Genomic DNA, 21,463 nt, shown 5'->3' with positions numbered 1-21,463 from the left:
AATACCTTCTTTATAGCCAAAAATAAAGCAACTGGGATTAAACCAGCACCTATGTGGAATCAATGAAACTAAGGAATGCGGCACGTGTATGATCAATTGAACAACCAGCGGGTAACCCAAACCAGAATTCATGAAGGAACATTAATGAGCCAAGAAAGCTTTGGAGTCTTGATAGAAAGTCCTTTTCAAAAACTTTGATGAATACTGACAGGAGAAAGATTATAAACATATACATACATTATAAACATGCTCAGTTACGAGTGAAAGAAGTGCAGGTAAAATGATCGTAATAACCTTAGAAGGAATATCATCTAGCTTGACAATAAAGCCCCCTACAGGGAGGGGACACTTTAGCAAATTTTAAACTATGATACGGGCTCCTGTGCCATACATTTTGTATAAGCCGGGCCAAAATAAGATATGTAATCCGGATCAAAAAGTCCTGAAGAAATTGACGCTGATTACTAGATTTTCAAGTCAAACTGATTGCGGAGACCAGGACTTCAAAACTGAACTAACAAGCTTCCAGATTTTCCTCATTAGTTGATATAAATGGATCCGTGTGACTTTTCTGCTCATCCAAGGACAGACTCTAAAAAAAGCTTTCCATTTTTTCCAAGGATAATTCTTTCTTCTCTAGGTCCTGATCAAACCGGGAGTTATCAAAGGATTCAAAGGCTCCATTTTTTTCGCCACTCTTGCAAAGATGAGGGGTTGTAAATATGGAATACTACAGTTTTCACTGAATCATAAAACAAATTAAAACTTGAACTAAAATCAGACTTAAGTCAATCTCACCCCACACTTGTTCAATCAAACATTTGAACTTCAATCGTTTGTATTGAAGTTCTGGTAGATGCAGGGGCATGCCATAAGAAAACATTATTGCAAGAAAGTCCATTGACACAGAAAAATCATCCAGAAGATACAAATTGAAATCACCAATGACAACCCGACCACACGGCTGATTTTGAACCAACTCCATTGTTTCTTTAAGATTCTTTAAGAAATCTGGATTAGAGCGGATCAACATGCGGCACACCTCCCCAATAGTCAACTTTTTCATGAGACTGAAGTTGACTCCAAATCTCCTTCAGCGTTCCGAAAAAGATCTCTACAAAAGGAACAACTCTGTGACAACAGCATGTGGCTGCAAATAATCCATTAAACCTTAATTTGGTCAAAAGACGAGATTAGACCTAACGTATCTAGCTGTAGCACCGAAAATCCAACACCACTGTACAGACAATTTTTATTTCGAGCTACATGTTTTTATTCCTCACAACATATAAAAAAAAATACCACATTAGCAAAGATTACTAATAAGGACTAACAAATGTCTCCCAAATATCAACAAATTATTGAACCCAATATGAACAGAAATTAAATATTTATATCCAAGTCAAACCCAAAACGAGCAGAAACTACCACAAAGGAGGTGGGGCTAACTTCTGTGCATTCTAAAGACCGAAACCTAATTTGCAGTTTACTGAAAACAATCTTTATTTCGAGCTATGTGTTGTTTTTTTTCTACAATAATCCAGATTTTGGCTTATTATCCATATGTTGGAAAATGTTTTGCAACAATTATCAATAATAGTTTTACTATAATGCTTTGGGTTGATGGGTACAGTGGAAAGTATTCAAATGTTCTGGGTTCGAAATCTGCATAATGTTTGGGGTTCTACGAGGCTGACGGGATTCTAACCCCTAACATGTTATATCCTTGAGTGTAGACCAATATTAATCAACCATCAGCCTCCACATGCACAGAAATTTTCAATTTAATTCCATAGACCTTTCCTGAGATATCAAAATGCACCTTATTGATTATTCGTGATGCCTATTTTGAATTTTGATTTAGTTCAGGTTTCAACCAACCTGCCCTGAAAATTTCATCTTAGTACTCTTAGCCGTTCCTGAGATACAGCGGATATGTCATTTGAGCAGAACTGGATGTACATGGCGTCTTTTGATTTTGTTTAACACCCTCAAAACATACTCTGAAGTTTCAACGTAATACCCTGAGTTTTTCCTGGGAAATTGCAAAGACACTTTTTGAAAAATCTGGATGCACTTATTTATTTTGATTTGAGTACTATACCCCCCTCCCATCTTTTCCACGAAAGTTTCAACTTAATTCTTATTCCATTCATGAGATATTGCATCTGTGCCATTTTGACGTCCAGGATGCACCTAGATTCTTTTGGTTTAGTTCAGAACAGTATTAATAGTAGCATGACAAGTAGTAACAGAAATACAAGTCGCACGTAGTCGCAGTTACAGTTACAAGTAGGTAGAGTCGCATGTAGCCGCAGTTACAGTTCCAAGTAGTCGCAGTAGCAGTCACAAATAGTCACAGTCACTGTGTCAAGTATTTCCAGTCACAATGGCAAGTAATTTCAGTCGTAAGTAGCTGCACACATATAGTCGTAATCGTAATTCGAAATAGACACAAGCAGTTAGGGTCACAGGGGCAATTAGTTGGAGCCGCAATCAGTCGCAGTCACAAGTATTCGCAGTCGTAAGTAGTCACACACGCAAGCAGTCACAGTCGTAAATAGTCGCAATAGGATCAGTAGTAGTAGCAGTAGAAGGAGCAGTCGTAGTAGTTGTAGCAATGGAAGTAGTAGTGATAGTAGTAGTAGTATAAGTAGTAGTTGTAGTAGTAGCTGATATACTCCGTTTTGATATTCTGGATGCACATAGTACCTTTTGATTTACTTTAAAAACTCCCTTAACCTTCCCTGATAAACAGATTAGTACCCTATGTCTATTCCTGAGAGATCATATCTATGCCATTTTGCCAACCTGGACGCACTTAAGCCCTTTCGCTTTAGTTCAGAAGTAATAGTAGGAGTAGTGGTGGCAGTAGTAATAGTAGCCGCTCTGAAAGCTTCAGTTTAATGCCCTCAGCCATTCTTGAGATACTGCTGATACGCCCTTTTGACAACCAACATACAAATTGACCCTTTTGAGTTAGTTTTATAGCAGCAGGCGTTGCTAGGATACAGCTAACAAAAACTATTGATAACTACATGTACACGGTGTGTTCTGATGTAGTCCAGTATCCCCCTCAAGTTCAAAGCTTCAACTTAATACTCTAAGCCATTCCTAAAATACTGCTCGGATCCCCCTTAACATTTCCTGAAAATTTCGTATTAATACCCCATTAAAAGCCCATGAAAGTTTAAAATTAATATCCTAAGCTGTTCCTGGGATGCTGGTAGATCCTCCTGACAGCCAGCGTTTCAATACCTTTTTGTTTAGCTGTTCAAAACAGTTTGTCATCTTGTGTCATTTTGCATGCGTCACAGATACTAAAAACGATAACCAATGCCAAGGAAAAAATGACAAAATTTTTGCTCTTGAAATGTGCATAAAGATGACATCACTAATAGGATTTCCAACCCCCCAAAATTAGGACTCCAAACAACTTTTCTCAAACTCATGATGTATCTAGATTGTTTTTTTAGGCCAGAAAATCCCAGGGTGCCAATTTTCAAAAAAAAAGGCGTTTTCAAGAAAAAAGTTATACACACAGAGCCGTTTAAAGTTTATACATATATACACAGATGCTTGTTTAAAGAGAGAATATTTTTAAAAAAGGGGCAAATTCCATAACTAGTCCTTGCCCCAACGGCTACGGTGGAATTGCCTTCCCCAGAGGCTTAGCTATTGGATCTTTCAATTATGCTGAACAAAATGGCTATCTCAAAATTTTTCTCAGATATCTTTGGGGGTATAAGAAGCACGATGAAGAGGACGGGGGGGGGGGGGGGGTTACTGCACGCACTCCACTCAATTTTGACTCTTTAAAAGGGGGCTAGAGTTTTTAGTTTCCAATCGAATGAACCCTGTTCGGATTTTTTACCACAGCTCCTTCTCAACGAAGTGCCATGGTGAAAAAATTAAAAATAAATAAATAATTAATACATAAACCTCCTTTGTTCTTTACTTAGGCAGTGCTATTGTACTGCCTAAGATAAGTAAAAAATTTACTTTTTATCTTTTTATTCCTTTATTCATTTCCACTTAAATATTTTTTTTTAAACTCATTTACGACCAATCTCCCAGAAATCCTTAAATGGTTTGATTGAAAAAGAAATAGCAAGGCTATTTGTGCAATGCTGAGAGGGAGTGATGACGAAGGGGCCAAAGGCTCAGTTTGTGACTTTCAATTATAAAAATTCAAAACAATGGCCTTGAATCTGATCTCATAAGATATAATATGAAGCTAGTTTATAACGAGTTCCACTTGAAACATCCTCCAGCAACATGTAGTGTAGGAGTTACTATAACATAGTCCAATAGGTTATTGGTTTGGGAACTTATTGCACGGAAAAAAGTAAGATTTGTAACTTTTTTCTTTCACTAAACAAATTCTTAATTTCGGCGTTGCTTTTTTCTTTATCAGGAAGTATCCATTTTATGGACGTATCTCATATATCAATGAGAACAAAATATCGTTAATATTGATTATTAACTGCAAAATTACGACAGACACGGACAAAGACGATTTTTTTTTAAATAATATTATGGGACGGTTTGTTATTCATTTCTGCCCGGGCTTCTTAACAAAATCACATTTCCATTTTTTAAGATCCAAGATGTTAGTAAACACAAAACATCTAGTAAACAGTTTTAAAAAATTGAGAAAATAAAATGCAGTCAGCGGTCTTTTTGTTACTCACTCTTGTATCATTTGTAATTAAGCCTCCTGCAACTCGCTCTCCTTTACTCCACATTTCATTTACCTGACAACGAACAAGCTGACAGAATTCAATTTTCTTGTTTATATAGACAGCACTTCCAATCTAAAAAAAAATAACAACTTCAATTATCAATTAACTAAATGGTGAATACCATAATATTAGCGTCAATTTCCTTTTCTAACTACTTTATCTGTATATACAGATACACTTTATCAGCCATAATGTTTTCAAAAAGTGCTTCTCTGATGAAAATGATATTGTGTCACATTTGATGAGTTACGGAAATGCGGGCATCAACGCTGGCCAGATGTTGGTGACTGTTCATAGACTCCTCTTAGCTACTTTACAGGTTCTGCAGTAATGCACTTCCATCAATACCTGTGGCGCATGCTGCTGATATGAAAGACAATAAATAACCTTATTGGTGACAAAGGAGATAAGAATAATGAAAAAGTGTGGTTAAGCGGTTGCGACCGTGATGATAAAATTGCGACTGCTAATAAATTTGGTAAATTTTTCTCGAATATTGGTCCTGAAGTGCAAGCTAGTATTTATCACAAGTATCAAGAAATGCAGGGTAGTAATTTTAGTGATATAAGAAGTGAGTATCTGGAAATGAATTTTAATTTGTGTACTAGTGACGAAGTGAGTAAAATTGTGAAGTCGCTGAAGTCTCATTCAGCTGGAGTGGACAGCTTAACTCTTCGAGGGCTTAAAGCAATTTTACGGTGCATACTACCCTGTCTGGTGTTTATTATTGATCTTTCTCTAGACTAATGATATGACTTCATCTTCTTATCGACTAAAATGTAGAGTTCCGCATGGTTCTGTTTTAGGTCCCTTACTTTATCCTGTGTACGTAAATGCGATGCGTTTTTGTCTTCAAGATATCTGTGCAACAACCTTTGCTAATGATACAGTTTTGACAGTGTGTGCTAAATCGATCGGAGAGATTATGCTGAGAGCAAATGATGCGTTGAGAAGCTTGGGGGTTTTTATGAACCTTAGTTTGCTGTGTGTCAACGTGAAAAAGTCATTACTAATGACTTTCTGCCGAGTAGGCATGCCAGTTGATGCTATAGATCTAGCTATTTGATCCAGAAAGCCTATTCAACAAGTTCATATAGTGCGATACTTAGGATTTGATTCAAACCTTTCATGGAAGCAACACAGTGATGTTATTTCTTCAAAAATTGCCTGAAGAGTTGGAACGCTTTGTAGATTAAAGCATTTCTTGCCAAATCGGATTCTTCTAATGATTTATCACTCAACTGTTCACCCATATTTTTCTTATGGTTGTCTGATTTGGAGCAGCAATTTTTACAGTAATTTCAAAAGAGTCCAGATTCTTCAGAACAATGCAGTGAGGATCATAGGCAAGTATGTCAAGAATGTAAACGACACAAGTGCTTGTTTTAAGCCTTAAAATTAGTTTAATGTGGGTCAACTGCAGGATTACCAAGCAGCAGTTTTTGTTTTCCAGTGCGTGCATAATTTAGTCCCAGATTTTTTTTCGTGGCAATCACCGTGATAACAGTGATATTCATAAATATGATACGAGGAATAGTGATAAATTGGTAATTGAGCTTAAGAGTAGCACAAGATCAGGATTTCGATTACATTTTCTTGGAACTGCATTCTGGAATTCTCTACCAGTGAGCATCAGGGCAGCTGAGCATCTTCTAGAGTTTAAGAGAAAGTTAAAAGATTATTTGTAAAGAATGGTTGAATTTGTATTTGTTTGTGAGGAAATAGGAGTTGGTAGGGAGGTCTGGTTGCAGATGGAAAGGAGGAGTGGGTGGATGAGTAGTAGTGAGGGAGTAGGCTTGTTGGGAGTTTTTTTTTTGAGGGGATATTTTGATGGAGATTGTTTTTTTTTCTTTTTTTTGTGGTATGGTTTTTTCTTTTTTTGTTAGTTATTTATTATGGGATTTTTTGGTGTGTTTAGAAAATGGTTAATTTTCACAACTGCACGCCAAAAAAACGTATGTTTTTCCATCAGTGCAGTAGATGTATAAAGTAAAGAGTTATAATTGTGTTTACTAATAAAGTACCGCATCGTAATTGAAACTTGAAGGCTATATGTTTTCCTGCGCAGTACAGCACAAACAAGGTTTGTTGCCAATACATGTTAGATCATTCAAAAAATTCTATTGGCTTTCCCATCCCAAAATACTGCCTTTTTGGTGCGGAAAAAATGGAAAAGCCGAATTTTACTCGAGGATTTAAGCAAACCTAAGTGTTCGAAGCTAGGCAGAACCGGCGGACCGAAAAGGCTTTTGAAGCACCGGTCAAGAAAATAAAAGCTGTATCTATTTTCAACTAATCAGAAAAACAACTCCCTATAATAAAATCTATACGTAACAATTGAAAGGGATAATTCAAAAATTTTAAGCCGTAAAATTTTGACGCCATACTGGAACCGCCCTCTAGTGACCATGTTTGCTAGCCTAAATCCCCTAGGGGATATTCAGCCAATCGCAGTTAAAAATCGTTAACCAGTGCAGGAGAGTATCCTCGATTCTTGCTTACTTTCGCGTCCTTTTGCAAATCAACGCTAAGTTGCTACAAAACCCCGTCCCCGATTTTATCACCGACAATTCAGTTTTTTCCCCCAAAAACACCCCGAATTTTTAAGGCTTGCTCCTGAATTGGAGGAAAAGAAAGTGGAAGCACTAGTGACTGATGTCTTACATTCAAATAAAGCTATTGGATGCAACATATCTTTCAAAGTCCTCTTTTTAGACCTCTCCAAAAATCTTTAAGATGCCAGCAATGAATACTGTAAGCATTTTCATCGACAAACTCCTATAATGGAGAATAGGAACAAAGACAGGTGGAGTTCCAGTATGCTGGCTGACTACAATTGGACCTTGAAGACAGACGGTTTAGATGCACAATATGCCCAAAAATCACTATTTAGCATTTTCTATGTCAGTCAGAATGAGTAGCTATATTTTAGGGCTAGATAGCTAGCTATTGATTTTTAAATATTACGAAATATTCAGATTGACCCACAACTTCTGCCCGATAGGGAAAACACAAAATCTGTTACTTTAGTTCTTGTGATAGACAAAAGCTTATTTTTGAAGACAAGTGAAACATGGGCGCTCTGAAAGGCTGAAGAAAATTTTTAAATATTTTCCAGAGGAACTGTCCAGAGATACTATTAGCTGCCCAGTAGACTGACCGTATATATAATAACAGGATGTACAAAAAAAATGTGATTCAACCATATTTTTAGAGCTACAAATTTACGAATGAAGAATGACAGATTGTCAAAGATGTATTTTTGGCTATCCAAATGAGGTCAAACAAAAATAAAGTCGTCCCTGACTGGGGTGGGAGAAATCCATTGGAAGAATTTGGAATATACTGAAACTCCAATGTAGGAGGGTAAAGAGAGGAGCTTGGAATAGATCCAACTGGATGTATGGCTCTGTTGGCCTCAGGCGACATGCTTATGCAGTGAGTTGTAATTAAATAGAAGTAAATTCTCATTATCACATCTAGCATACTCAGTGGTAGAGTTGCATAAATTTCAATATCGTAAAATCTATCAGAAAAAGACTTGTGCACCATGAAACACACACCACCAAGTGTCGGCTTGGTCAGCCAGTTCGAGTAATTGAAAATAAGCCTAAAAACCGGGTGTTTTCCGCAGTAAATCTGATATCTGCCTTTTAAATATTGTTAGAACCGCAAGGAACGTATGCAGATTTGGGGTATGGAGGGCTTTCAACTGATCCCCCTCCCACCGATGTGCCGATTATTTCCCGGACAGTTCTTGTGTTTTTCGCATAATTCGTTTGCTTCTAAATTTTATCCGAATATCAGCGTTTTTATTCGTTTGAAGTTTTCAACCTAAAAATTCACTTTTTAGAAGATTTTCCCCTCTGAGAGAATTCAAGACTTCAAAGGAATTATGCCAGTGTATAGTTTTAATTTCTAAGCCTGAATGCAATGATCATGAAGTTTCTTTTGCGTTCACCTAGACAGGGTTAAGAAAGTAGGGTTGATTCAGCAATAGCAATATGGAATGGTCACACAAGCCCGTGAGAGTGCTGTGAGAGAGCTTTGCTTGATCTAGAGCCATACAAGAATTTGTATCTAGCAGACGGAACACCCTCTCCAGCTTTCTGAGCTTAGGTAAGAAACCAAATGAGTCATGTCTAAAAAAAAGGACTGTTTTTTCTGCCATCCAAAGGCTCAGCATCACTAGAGAACTCGCTCCTTGGTAATATTTTGGACAAAAAGGCGTAAAGTACGATCAAAATATTTTTGATGGAATTGAAATGCAAAGTGTAGGAAACTATCAGCCAAAACAAAAGAGTAATTGAGCCTGTAACGTTTTCAATCAGCCCCGAATAGTAGTGCTTACATTATCTAGAATACTTTCTGGAATTGCGAAATCCTCTTTTCCTCAAATACCCAAAAAGAAAACCGTTCCTGTGCTAAAAGTATTTTGATAACCGGACAATATTATTTTCAGTCAGTTCGGAGCTTACAGGGCGCGTACCATAGGCCAAGGGGAATTTAAAGCAAAAATATACCTGCCAAAAGGTTAAACATACATTTATTACGTGATTTATTCCCAGTCGGGTTTAAAAATATCAGAGCAGGTGCACAGGCAATGGGAGGTCAACGTATATACGATTTTGCTGAGAGTGCATATATGCACTACATATTATTTTTGCCGCATTGAATTAACAGTAACAGGGTCACCAATAAAATCCTAAAGCATTCAAAAGTTTCCGGTCAAAAGGGCTTAACCCCAAGAAACTGGACGAAATTTTTATTCTTTCGTAAAACCCAGACTATAATGATGAGAGACATCACTTTGCAAAAAATTGAAAGAAAATGAGATTGATAAAAGCCGGAAACAAGCTTTTTTTGGTTCTTCGGCTAAACGGTTTCATATTTAAACACAACAGGAGAAATTGTTATTAGAAATTCCTAACTACGATACTGAGTCACTCTGGTTGGCAGCTCTCCCATAGCTTCCTTGCTTAACGAACTAACCCAGTAATATTCGTTCCTTCACGCAAAGAATTATCGCTGAGTTTTCTGTGGTTCCCTATTCCATCATGCAAAATTATGAATGTTGTGATGCCATACACTCGACTTTGGTCTCCTATAGTAAGCCACCTGCTATATTATACCAATAATATGCCATCATGGCTAGAATTAGTTAGACACGATCAGCAGTCAGTTAAGCAAGGATAGGCAGCCTTCCACGCTGTAAGGCCCATCCATGTCCTCCAAGTATCGGTTCGTTTTTAAGCTCAAGTTCTGGGTCACGCCACTTACGATTCAAAGCAGCCGACCTGCAGCCTTGGGGTGTGCCCACAATGGCTCCGCAGCTTCCCTGCCAAGCAGCTTCAGGACAACCGTGTCCAATAAAATGTAACTTAAAGGATGCTTACAAAAGTAGGTCCCAGATTTCTTCTATTCAGACACGTCCTCTTGGTTTAAGGAATGAAACTAATAATTCAGGACCATTCCGAAAATGACCCTTGAACAGTTACGAGATGAAAGACATGCGTGGGTCACGCATGTCTGAGATGAACAGGGACAACGTGTGTCCGGTTTGTCTCTAGAGGCGCATTTTTATTAGATAAGAATATTCTTATTAAAACAGCTACTTAAAAATTTGTCATGGAATGACATAAGGAGCCAATGGCGCAAAAAGAAGTTGAACGCACATTAATCGTATTGATAACAAGGGCACAAAAGGAAGTGGTACGCACATCAATCGTATTCAAAAAGGCACTAGATTTAGGAATTTATAAACGAACGAAGCATTTTTCAACTTGTTGGTCATTCGTTCTGTATATAAGCCCTCTTTCTTAAGTACATATTGTTGATCCTCTTCCTCGAGAGGAAGTAAGCCCATTTTTGCCTAATCTGGTTTTCCGGTTATTTTGGTCGAAGCAAAAACTGACAAGAATTCATCTTACAGCTATGAGTATGTTCCAGGTTCGACAAAAAATTCCTAATATTTAGTAAAATTATATTTTTGGTTCAAGGTGACACTGAATTAAGACTGGAACAATCGAGACTTACCTTCGTAATAAATTTTGTATTATATTTTTGTAAATACGTTAACTAGCATCTTTACTATAGAAACTTCTGCAAAATCATCATAAAATTGGTAGAAATGGAGGCAAATGATAAAATTTATTCGAATTAATGAGTTTTAAGGCATTGGCACTCGCTTTTTTTCATATCCTACTCATTACTAACTAAAATTACTCATATTTTAATAATCAGTAAAATGAGTATTAAGGTACTGATTAATAAATAGATCCAGGATTGACATTAAATCGTGTTAAATTTGAACTGAATACGTATTAAATATCAATTTTCACTGGGACTGCACTCTATGTTTTAAGCATTTCCCTTTTTTAGAAAAAAATGGTACTACTTGCTTACCTGGGCATTGACCCATCTTTGGCCGCTACACAGACAAAGGCCTTTTCTAATATTATTACATAGAAGAACAAGATTTTCATTTCAAACGCAAGTACCCTGCCTTATTTTGAGGTTTTATAAGAAATATAGAATCTCATAAGTAGTTTTGGAATAAATATCTACTATTTATCAAACAATAGAACTGTGGAATGCCATACCCATTCAGGATACCTCTTTCATTCCACTACGGCACCTTATTTTATAGATTATTCAAGCAGTTGCCTTCCATTCTGTCAATATTTTATGCAAGCTTTCAATCATTATAACTATGTTGCATAGCCCCAGTATTTACAAAGGCCTCTATAATGTCCCATTATTGTATTTACTCTTTACAGTATTGATATATGAATTGAAGCGAAAACAAAAACATTACCAGATTTTGATTCAATCTCCACATCTCACTTCGACCAACATACTGATCTTTGAAGGTCAACTCCACTAAGTCAAGAGAAATATCAGATGGATTGATCGCCTTAACATAAACTTGTAGCAAAGCTCTAAGCTGAAAGGTACTTGCTACAGCTTGATCAAGACTCAAAGCATCTGCAAGGATATGTTATTCTAGGTCAAATGAAAAAAACAGAGCAATCAAACAAAACAAAATTACAAACTTACAAGAAAAAATGAAAAAAAAAATCAAAACGAAAACTGTGTTTTGGGGAGACAAGTCAGATATACAGGTGTTTGAAGCCCAAAGAAAATTGAAGCGAATTTAGCAAAACACAGGCAGTAGCTCGTTATGGGAAAGGAACAGGTTCTACAAACTTGATCTTAAGAATATTTAGTGAAGAAGCATTGATTTTCATATTTGGTGTGTTGAATACTTTAGAAAATCTCAAAATAACGGCTATAGAACTCAATTGATTTCAATATATCTCTCAGAGTAAATAGGGAGAGAATCAAGGAGTAGAACCTGCCATCCATTCAAGATGAAGGAGATTACAATATTTGCAAATGAAATAAAACAGTCTATATCTTTATGAAGTGGATGGAGGAGAACAAAAGAATATACTAAATAAAGTCAGAGCGTTTAAAAAACCAGTTCATATTTATAGGGCGTGCATTAAATTATGGATAGAAACTAGCATTCGAGTATTATTAAAAATTCAGAGACAAGGCTCCTGCTAAGACTTGCCACCGTATGCCAATTTTGGGTGTGGGCAGCCGTCCCTAGATAAGTAATAAATAGTAATACCTCCTAATCTCTCATTTTAGCTATATCCCATGTTACAGAGGCTCGCATAGGAATCCGGTGCTACAAAGTCAAGCCACCCCTCCCCCTCCCCATGATGGATGTTTCCTGGCCTGTTGTTGACCACCAAGGCAATTTGTCAGGGAGTACCTCCAGGTTTATGGCTAAGATGGAGTCAGCCCATGAGGGAACTCGTTGATACACAAAGACTTTGAAGATGGATCAGGGTAGATGCCAAAGAGCAGGACTTGGTTTCAGCAGCTTAAGGGGGAAACCCAATAGACAGAGCCTTATTTTTATATTTTATATTTAGCTTATTTTTATGAGCCTGATCATAAACTTATACAGATAGATATATCATGTATTTCAAAAGCCCGAGAGCCATATACGCACAAAATTTATGAAAAATAAAGAAATCGCCAACAGAACACATTACAAAGCACACAGAAACATAATACATAGACAAAGAATACCAAATAGTAATTTAGTAAGTAAATTATTGTGATTCTATATAATAATTAATAATTGATCGTATAAACTTTTCCTTCTTTCTAAACTTTTATCTATGTACACACCAATACAAAATATTGTGGGTGGATTACTACTTTGTAAAATACCAGGAAGCAGCAAAACAATCCCATATAAGTATTTTTCCCTTAAATCAGAGAGCACCGGGCACTTCCGGAGAAAATGGTCCAAATCTTCGTCCTCATATTTATAAAGAGGAGACAAATACTGTCCTTCATGATCAACTTTCTTTTGGTCAAACACCTTTTGCCTGCTCTGAATTGGAAAAATATTCGCCCTAAGCTAACTCCATCAACATAAAATCAAAGCCGGAAAATTAAATTTAAAATAATTTATGCCCAATACCCACTTGTTGATTAATTAAAGGAATTGACCAAGGATGTACACGGGAGGGTTTTTTGGTCATTCTCTGATCTGAGTTTGGAAACTGCTTGGACAAAAAAGCTTGGATCTACAAAACTGCTTGGATCTACAAAAAGCAAACTGTCAAAAATTCAACAGGATACAATTCCAAGCCAAAACTATAAGTGGGCAGCAAAATCTAAAAAAACTTTTGCATGTACAAAGATACTGAATTAAAAACATAGAAGAAAACAATGACGAGACAAAAAGTACAAATAAAAAGAAGGATAATTTAAAGCCATTAAGTGGAAAATACAAAACAAAGTATATACTTTAGTAGGGATCTCTGCGAAGCTGTTGTTAATTCTTAAAAATATGAGAAAAAAAAAACACTTTTGAAGTACTTAAGAACAAAATTAAATAAAATACATAAAAAAGGAAACAGCTTATAATCTATTACTCTTTTATTTAAAAAAAAAATGAAGAAAGCCATAAGCTTGTCTTTTATGTTTGGCTTTTCATTAGAAGAGAGCAAAGGGGTGAGTTAGAACCAATTTAATAAAAAAAGAAGAAAAGTGATGCAACAATTTTTACCTCTATGTTGAAGTTCTTCTTTTAAAGATGTAACTTGTATTAGTAGTCGGCTATATTCATCTTCTGGATGGTATATTTCTACAACGTCACCTACTTTTAATCCAGGGATATCTTTTGAGCTGATTACAAGATCTTGAGCTGAAAGTTAAAAATAAATATATGAGAATTATTCAATTAAAACTAATTATGCCAAGGAAAAACTCAAACAAGGAAACATTCCTTTTAAGAGATGAAAAGCAAGATAAGCGCACTTTGGAGTTTCGGTTACTCTTGAGCCGAGTCGCTCCTTACTACAATTCGTTACCACGAACTGTTTGATGAAAAGCAAGACAAGCCCACGGGAATCTTAGCAAGTCTTACAAGACAAGTGGGATTCAAAGAAAAAAAAATGACTTAGTGCATTTGATCTAGAAAAAATAAGAAGACCATGCCAATATCGAGCCTCTTCATTCTTTATGCAGATGATTCTAAATTAGTAAGGAATTAGTAAGTAAATAAACATAATCATTACTAGAAAGAATAAGATGGCCATGCCAATAAATATCAAACCTCTTCATTTTTTATGCAAGTGATTCTACATTAGTAAGTAATGCTGCTACAGCTTCTGATTTACAATTTATCAAGATTGACATTGACTGTCTTGGAAGTCCAGCTGATACATACCATGCAGTCTGTTTTGGTAAACATAATCAATACCAACAGTATTGCCCAAAGGTAATCCTATTTCTGTGGTTTTAGAAGAAAAAGGTCTCTGTAGAATTTCATAAAATCCCAAGGTTTATTTAAAACCCAAGCCCCTGCAATGAGGTATAACATAAGTATTACATAATAATGGTAATTAATCAAGTACTAAACTGTGCATCTCCTCTCTTTTGTTAGCTTTTGCCTCACAGATCCAAGGGGACAACAGGCTTAACCATTCAGTCAGAGTGGGTGGTGTACCTGGTGGCCCTCAGTATCTGTGTATAGGGGGTTTGTGGATGTTCAGCAACGGGAGATATGAATGCATGTTCTGTAGGTGGGAGCAACAAAGGTATTCGTGGTGAAGGTGGTGTTACAGATAGTAACATGTTTCCTTCAGCTCCAACTGATGGACTGTCGGAGGTGACCTTGGTGAAAAATGCCGAGAGTCACCTGTTGCAGTTATTATGGGGTAAAGGGGGTCATCATTTAGGCTCACTCAGGTCCAAATGTGTCGTCAGTTCCTTTGGTATATTGAGTCATTTTGAGTTTTCACTAGGTATGAGCGATGGGTATCTTGAAAGGCTTTGGTTATCAAACTGGTTGCAATGCCTTTAGGGTAGTCATTGATTTCGCTGTTCTGTCATGGTATGATTCCTGGAAGTTTTTTTTTTTTTTTTTACTTCAAACAATGAATAAGGGACAATTTTTGGTTCAAGCTCTGATAAAATCACTGGTAGTACTGAACAGAGTTGACAACTCATCAGTAATTCTGCAGGTGAATGCTGTCCATCAGCAATTGGTGTAATTTGATATTTAAGAATGGCTAAGTATAGGTCTGAGTTGTTTTCTAGTACCTTTGTCATGAGTTTTTTTTTTATGTTTGGACTGCTTTTTCGACGAGTCCCTTACCTTGGGGGTATTTTGGGCTGCTTATTTTTTAAATAATGTCCCACAGTTTGGTCAAGTCATCGAATTTTGATGAAAAAAAATTAGGGGCGTTATCAGATGGGCATTATCAAATTAGGGGCGTCTTTTTAGTATTCCATGACCACTGAACTGGCTTTCAATTTTGTAATGATGGCTGACGAGGTTAATGATTCTAGTTTATTGAGCTCAAAGAATCAACTATAGTAGTCAACTGTGATGAGATACTGGAGATTCTGCCAATCAAAGATGTCAATGGTCATGAATTCCCAAGGCAACTTTGGAATTTACACACCTGGATATGAGGGAGGTGATGTTTTTCATGATACCAGGCCAAAAGGTGGCAGTCCTAGCACGCTGCTTGGTTTTGGCTCTACCCATATGCAATGCATGCAGTTTGTGCTGGATGTCAGGCTGCATGGATGGGAGAATTACAACTCTAGTCTCTTTCAGAATTATGCCTTGGTTGTTGACTAGTTCATTTCTGTGGTTCCAGAAAGTCAAGCAGCTGGGGTCACATTGTTTTTGAGAAAGGGGCCAACCATCCATGATAGTTCGGCTCAATTTTCTGAATTAATTCAAGGTTGCTTACCTGATTTCTTCCATCTTGTTGTCGAATATTGGTAGGTTTTTGAAAAATATGTGCACAAAAATTTCTGCTTGTTACTCACTTTCAATATCCACATCTGATGCGTGCAACCTTGACAGTGAGTCAGCCATGGGTAATTCAGATCCTGGTCTTCATTTCAGAGACCTTCAATTGCTCCAAGCAATCAAGTTCAGCCTTTAGTCCCTTCTGTAGCGCAAATATTATGCTTTTTGGTAGTTGAATGGTGGGGATAGCTCCTTTATTTGATGTTAACTTACATACGCCAGGCAGCTGTCTGATGCCTTCATAAACATCTGCATTATTGTCTATCATGATTTTGATTTGATCAGGGGTCTGTTGCATAGATGGGATCTCAAATACAAATTTGACAAGACCAAGGTCAACACTGGTTTATAACTGATGATTGGGACTTTTAGCGCATTGACAACAAAGAATTTATATTTTTTTTTCAGGTGTATCATTGTACTGTACTTCAGCTTCATACACTCAATATATATTTAACTTTCCATTGATATAGCTTCTCAGGATACTACCGGTCTTGTTTAGAATTAGACAAGGGTATAGTCTATCATATTCCATCAATGGAAGTATATTTGCCTCTGCTCCTGTATTGATCTTGAAGGTTATATAGCTTTTTTGTTTGCTGAGGTACAACCACATGTTATGGTTATCAGATTGATTATTTGAATGAGTTGAATCAATATAGAACTCACTTCTGGGGGTAAATGAAAAGTCTGATGCTCATCTGTGTGAATCTGGTGCTTGTCTGGCTGATACCCAGGGCTTGATCCTGCAATTTCCAGCTGGTGAATCACTTTAATCTTGCACACCCAAGCAGAGTGGTTGAGTTTACCACATTTAGAACCTGTTTTTCCTTTTGCAGGACACTTGTGCCCACAAAAAGTATTGTCTACTGCATAAGTAACATTCAGGACATTTGTTTATAGAATCAACTTTTTGTTTGATAACTGTTTTTTGCTCTGTTCCATTCATAGTTAGTAGTTGCGCTTGAGTTTCCTCTGTTGCTCAGGCTGTGTAAATACATAGTTAAAGTAAGTGTTGATCCTTGTGTAAGTAACTTATCTCTGATTCTGTCATTTCTTATACCAAAAACTAGTCTGTCTATGTTTCTTTCATCTTCTGAATTCCCAAATGCACATTCTTTTGCTAGGATCTTTAAACTTGTCACATATTGTTCAACTGTCTCAGTATGATCTTGATTTCTCTTGTAAAACTGATATCTTGCAAATAAGGGGTTAGCAATCAGTTCAACATAAACATCAAATTTTGATAGGTGTGTAACCACTGTTTGTTCATAGTCAGCAATACTGAATCTGTTGAATATGTCTCTGTCCTTCTCCCCAACCCATATCAGTAGGTATGAACACTTCTTAGTTTCTGCTTTGCCACTCAAGGGGCCAATAAACATTAACTTCGGATTTCGTTTAAACTTATTCCATGCATGCTTTAGATTAGGGGAGTTCCAGTTAATCGTGGGTGTAGAAAATTGAGTTGAATCCATCTTTTATACTTCTGACACTGTGTAGAATTTCATACAATTTCAAGGTTTATTTAAAACCCAAGCTAAGCTTTTCAGTCTTCGAATCATTACTGATGACAGATTGAGTTTTAGCACCCATGCCATGACTGTGTTATCATCTGCTCAATCTCTTGGCAGTATTTCCCTAAGATTACTTTATATCACACTTGCTAGTGATAGAAACGCTTAAACATGGTACTGAGTTGTGTCATCTGTGGTGTCCCAGGAATTGCGTGCTTAGCCACTGCATATGCACTGATGACTTGAACACATCTATGCTGGTTGAAGTCACTGTTCTTTGGCTAAAGGAGTTCCACAGACTAACAACTTTATTAGAGAAGAAAACTTATTCCTCAGCTTGTTTCTGGACAAACTTTTAAGAGTGACTGCAAATTCTCTTTAAGTTGTCATGTCAAAAAATGCCAGGAAAGGTATCATCAGCTTTCAGAAGCTTGTATAGCCTTCTGTTATCACATCACCTTGTTTACAATAATAAGTTAGGAATGGTAGTTTAAGCTTCTGAGAATGGGATAGATATGGGACACCATGCAAGTCTTTAATCCATTTTGAGGCCCTTCACTGGGTCAATTCTAATGCTGCTTTATCAGTCTTGTTGATTGGGCATAAAATATACATGTTAAACTCTAGCCTTGGTTAAACTAGAGTCTTATAAAGCTTGGTCATGATAGTTGAAGATATACTTGTGAATATTCTGTTAAGTGTACCAAGTCTCAGATCTGCCTTGAAAACAGTCATTTCAGCAGGGAGGTAAAAATTATGCTTGTTGTCAACCTGGATACCAAGTTTGGTCTCTGCATGGATTTGAAGAAAACTTTGCTGGATCCATCCCTTCAGTTCATACACCTATAGTGCTGGATGCAAAGATTTTTCTCCCCAATGTGAATAGTCTGGCATTTTGAAGCAATAAATTGATGTCTCCAAGAATCAGTCATATAAATGAATGCATCTATGTCTCTTTGTGTTGACACAATATTCTCTCTATGTCCACACAAATGACAAGTTTCAAGTTATCAGCATAGAGATTTACTTTGTTCTTAAGAATTTTTGACATGTTAGTTACAAATAGGTTGAATAAATTGAGACCAAAAACCTTGCCCTAGAAAATACCATATTGAACTTCAGCCATTCTAGAGATGAATGTCTTTCTATCCTAACCAAACAGCTTACTTTTACAATCTGTTTTAGATCTGTTAGAAACTGGATGGTCTCATTAATTAAATCCCAATTCAATCTATCATATTATGAGGTTGACTGGAAACCCCTGTTCTAGAAGATTGGCAATATAATCATAAAAATCAATCTTGCCTGATTCAACATATTGACCAGACCTAAAGCCATGTTGGCATGAAGAGAACGGTTAATTAGTTTTCAAGTGATTAAGAGTTTTAGTATTAACCATCCCTTTTAGTAACTTGCTGGTTGTGGAAGTTATACAAACTGTTCAGTAATTGCTTATGTTCACTAAGCTACTATCCTTGTATATGGGGGTTATATGACCCATGTAATAGTGCTGCAGGACATACTTTTTGTAGAGACATTTCTGAGATAGATGGGTGAGTGAGCTTGATAATTCAACATGCAAAACTTACAGAATCCTTAGGACAAAGGACAATCTTAAGCCAGCGTCCTAGAGGGTTCATGAAACTGAAAAAGCACTGGTTTGACAATGACTTGATACTGGAATATCTTTGCCAACTGCTTCTTTCAAAACCTTGTGCAAAGGCATTATATGAGCCAATCCTGCAGAATGCACTTTTTGTACAGAGTGTGCATTGGCAAACTAATTGATAATTTTGTATGGAAAGAGGGTAAAGTTGTGACAGTTCATATAACTGACTTACCAAAAAAGTGAACTGAGAAAATCCAGCATTATTTTGTTGAAAACAAATGAGAAAACATAGTATTATTTAGTAAAAATCAAGCAATAGCTCATACTTTAATCAAAAATTCTTCATTTTTAAGAGCTCAAAATATGCTTAAATTTGAATTTGCAGCAGAGGCAATTACTATATTCATAAAGAACATAAAACAAGAGCTAAGAGCTCATATGGCACTTGTGACGAGGCAAGAAGAGCTAAGAGCCAAGAGCTCATATGGTATGAGCTCTAACAAAATTCAAAGAATCAATGGATTGATTTAAAAGGAAAATCAGAGGCTTAATGCTGGTCGGGATTAAAAATAAGAGCTCTAAGTCACAATGTCCTTCTAAATATCAAAATTCATTAAGATCTGATCACCCACTTGTAACTTATAAATACCTCATTTTTTCAAATTTTTCCTCTCCCTTTAGCCCCCCAGATGATCGAATCTGGGAAAACGACTTTATCACGTCAATTTGTGCAGGTCCCTGACATGTCTACCAATTTTCATCATCCTAGCATGTCCAGAAGCACCAAACTCGCCAAATCACTGAACGTTTCCCCCCAACTCCACCAAAGAGAGCAAATCCAGTATGGTTATGTCAATCATGTATCAAGGACAGTTGCTTATTCTATTCATCAAGCTTTATCCTGATTCCTCCACTCCAGGTGTTTTCCAAGATTTCCCCCCTCCAACTCCCCCCAATGTCAAAAGATCTGGTCGGGATTTGAAATAAGAGCTCTGAGACATGAATTCCTTCTAAATATTAAATTTCATTAAGATCTGATCACTTATTCATAATAAAAATACCCCAATTTTCACATTTTCCAAGAATTTGGTTTCCTGTTCCAACTCCCCCCAATGTCACAGGATCTGGTTGGAATTTAAAATTAGAGCTTTAAAGCATAAGATCCTTCTAAATATCAAATTTCATTAAGAGCTGGTCACCCTTTCATAAGTTACAAATTACTCATTTTTCCAAATTACCCCCCCCCCAAAAAAAAGAGTTTCATCCTAATCCCTCTAATCTAAGCATTTCCATGATTTTAGGTCCCCCCCCCAACTCCCCCTAATGTCACCAGATCTGGTCAGGATTTAAAATAAGAGCTTTGAGACACAGTATCCTTCTAAATATCAAATTTCATTGAGATCTGATCACTCATTTGTGAGTTAAAATACCTCATTTTTTCTAATTTTTCAGAATTGACCCCCCCCCCCCCCAACTACCCCAAAGAGAGCGGATCCGTTCCAGTTATGTCAATCCTGTACTTTTAAGGGGCTTCTCACTCAAAATTATGATTCGTTTCTACAATTGGGTAAGATTATTATGTTATATTAATTTGAAAATATTAGAAAGATGTATTTGTAACTTACAAATGGGTGATCAGATCTTAATGAAGTTTGATATTTAGAAGGATATTGTGTCTCAAAGATCTTATTTTAAATCCCGACCGGATCTGGTGACATTGGGGGTGACATTTGTTTCCTTGAATAGGAGATATGTTCAAAATCTCAGAAGAAAGTTATATTTTCGTCTCAAAGTGCTTCAATTAAACTGATATTTTTTGTCTATTCTTTACAACGAGCTTTTTATTCTTCTTATTTCTGAAGAGACAAAAAAACTAATAAGAGTTGAGAGAAAGAGTCAAACTTTAGCGTAAAGAGTGGGGTGTTGAGGAGGGAGCAGCCCCTTTCATGTGCAAATTAATTTCTGTTCGTTTTAAGTTTCAATGTCGCCCCTTACTTTCAGTTTAAAAAAAAACTTTTTTTATTTAATTTCTGAAAGTTTTTGAGTCAATGCATGTTTTGATTTTAGCTCTCAGCGAATGAATAATTAAAACGAAATTTGTATATTTATTTCTTTGGCTAAATGGCTTTCTCGTAACTTTGATCCAATGATTTTGAGAAAAAACGAACGGGGGAGCAGGCCTAGTTGCCCTTCAATATTTTGGTTACTTAAAAATGCAACTAGCACTTTT

At 36.5% G+C, this 21,463-nt stretch overlaps 1 protein-coding gene across 3 annotated transcripts in view; it reads right to left on the bottom strand.

The window, feature by feature from the left end:
* The window catches only part of LOC136039854 (GATOR complex protein Iml1-like), a 104,730-nt gene that overhangs the window by 78,072 nt on the left and 5,195 nt on the right, over positions 1–21,463 (bottom strand). For 2 of the 3 annotated variants that reach the window (XM_065723788.1, XM_065723790.1), the window contains exons 2-4: positions 13,846–13,983; positions 11,563–11,732; positions 4,695–4,817 (exon numbers count right to left, since the gene is read on the bottom strand). In XM_065723788.1, the coding sequence (XP_065579860.1) occupies positions 4,695–4,817; positions 11,563–11,732; positions 13,846–13,983 (431 nt within the window). The remainder of the gene's footprint in view (positions 1–4,694; positions 4,818–11,562; positions 11,733–13,845; positions 13,984–21,463) is intronic. The other variant, XM_065723789.1, reaches the window with a different exon arrangement.

The sequence above is a fragment of the Artemia franciscana genome, chromosome 20 (assembly GCF_032884065.1).
Source record: "Artemia franciscana chromosome 20, ASM3288406v1, whole genome shotgun sequence".
NCBI classification, from domain to species: domain Eukaryota; kingdom Metazoa; phylum Arthropoda; class Branchiopoda; order Anostraca; family Artemiidae; genus Artemia; species Artemia franciscana.
Note: the sequence above shows the minus strand (reverse complement) of the source record. Positions and strands in the feature narration are given on the sequence as shown.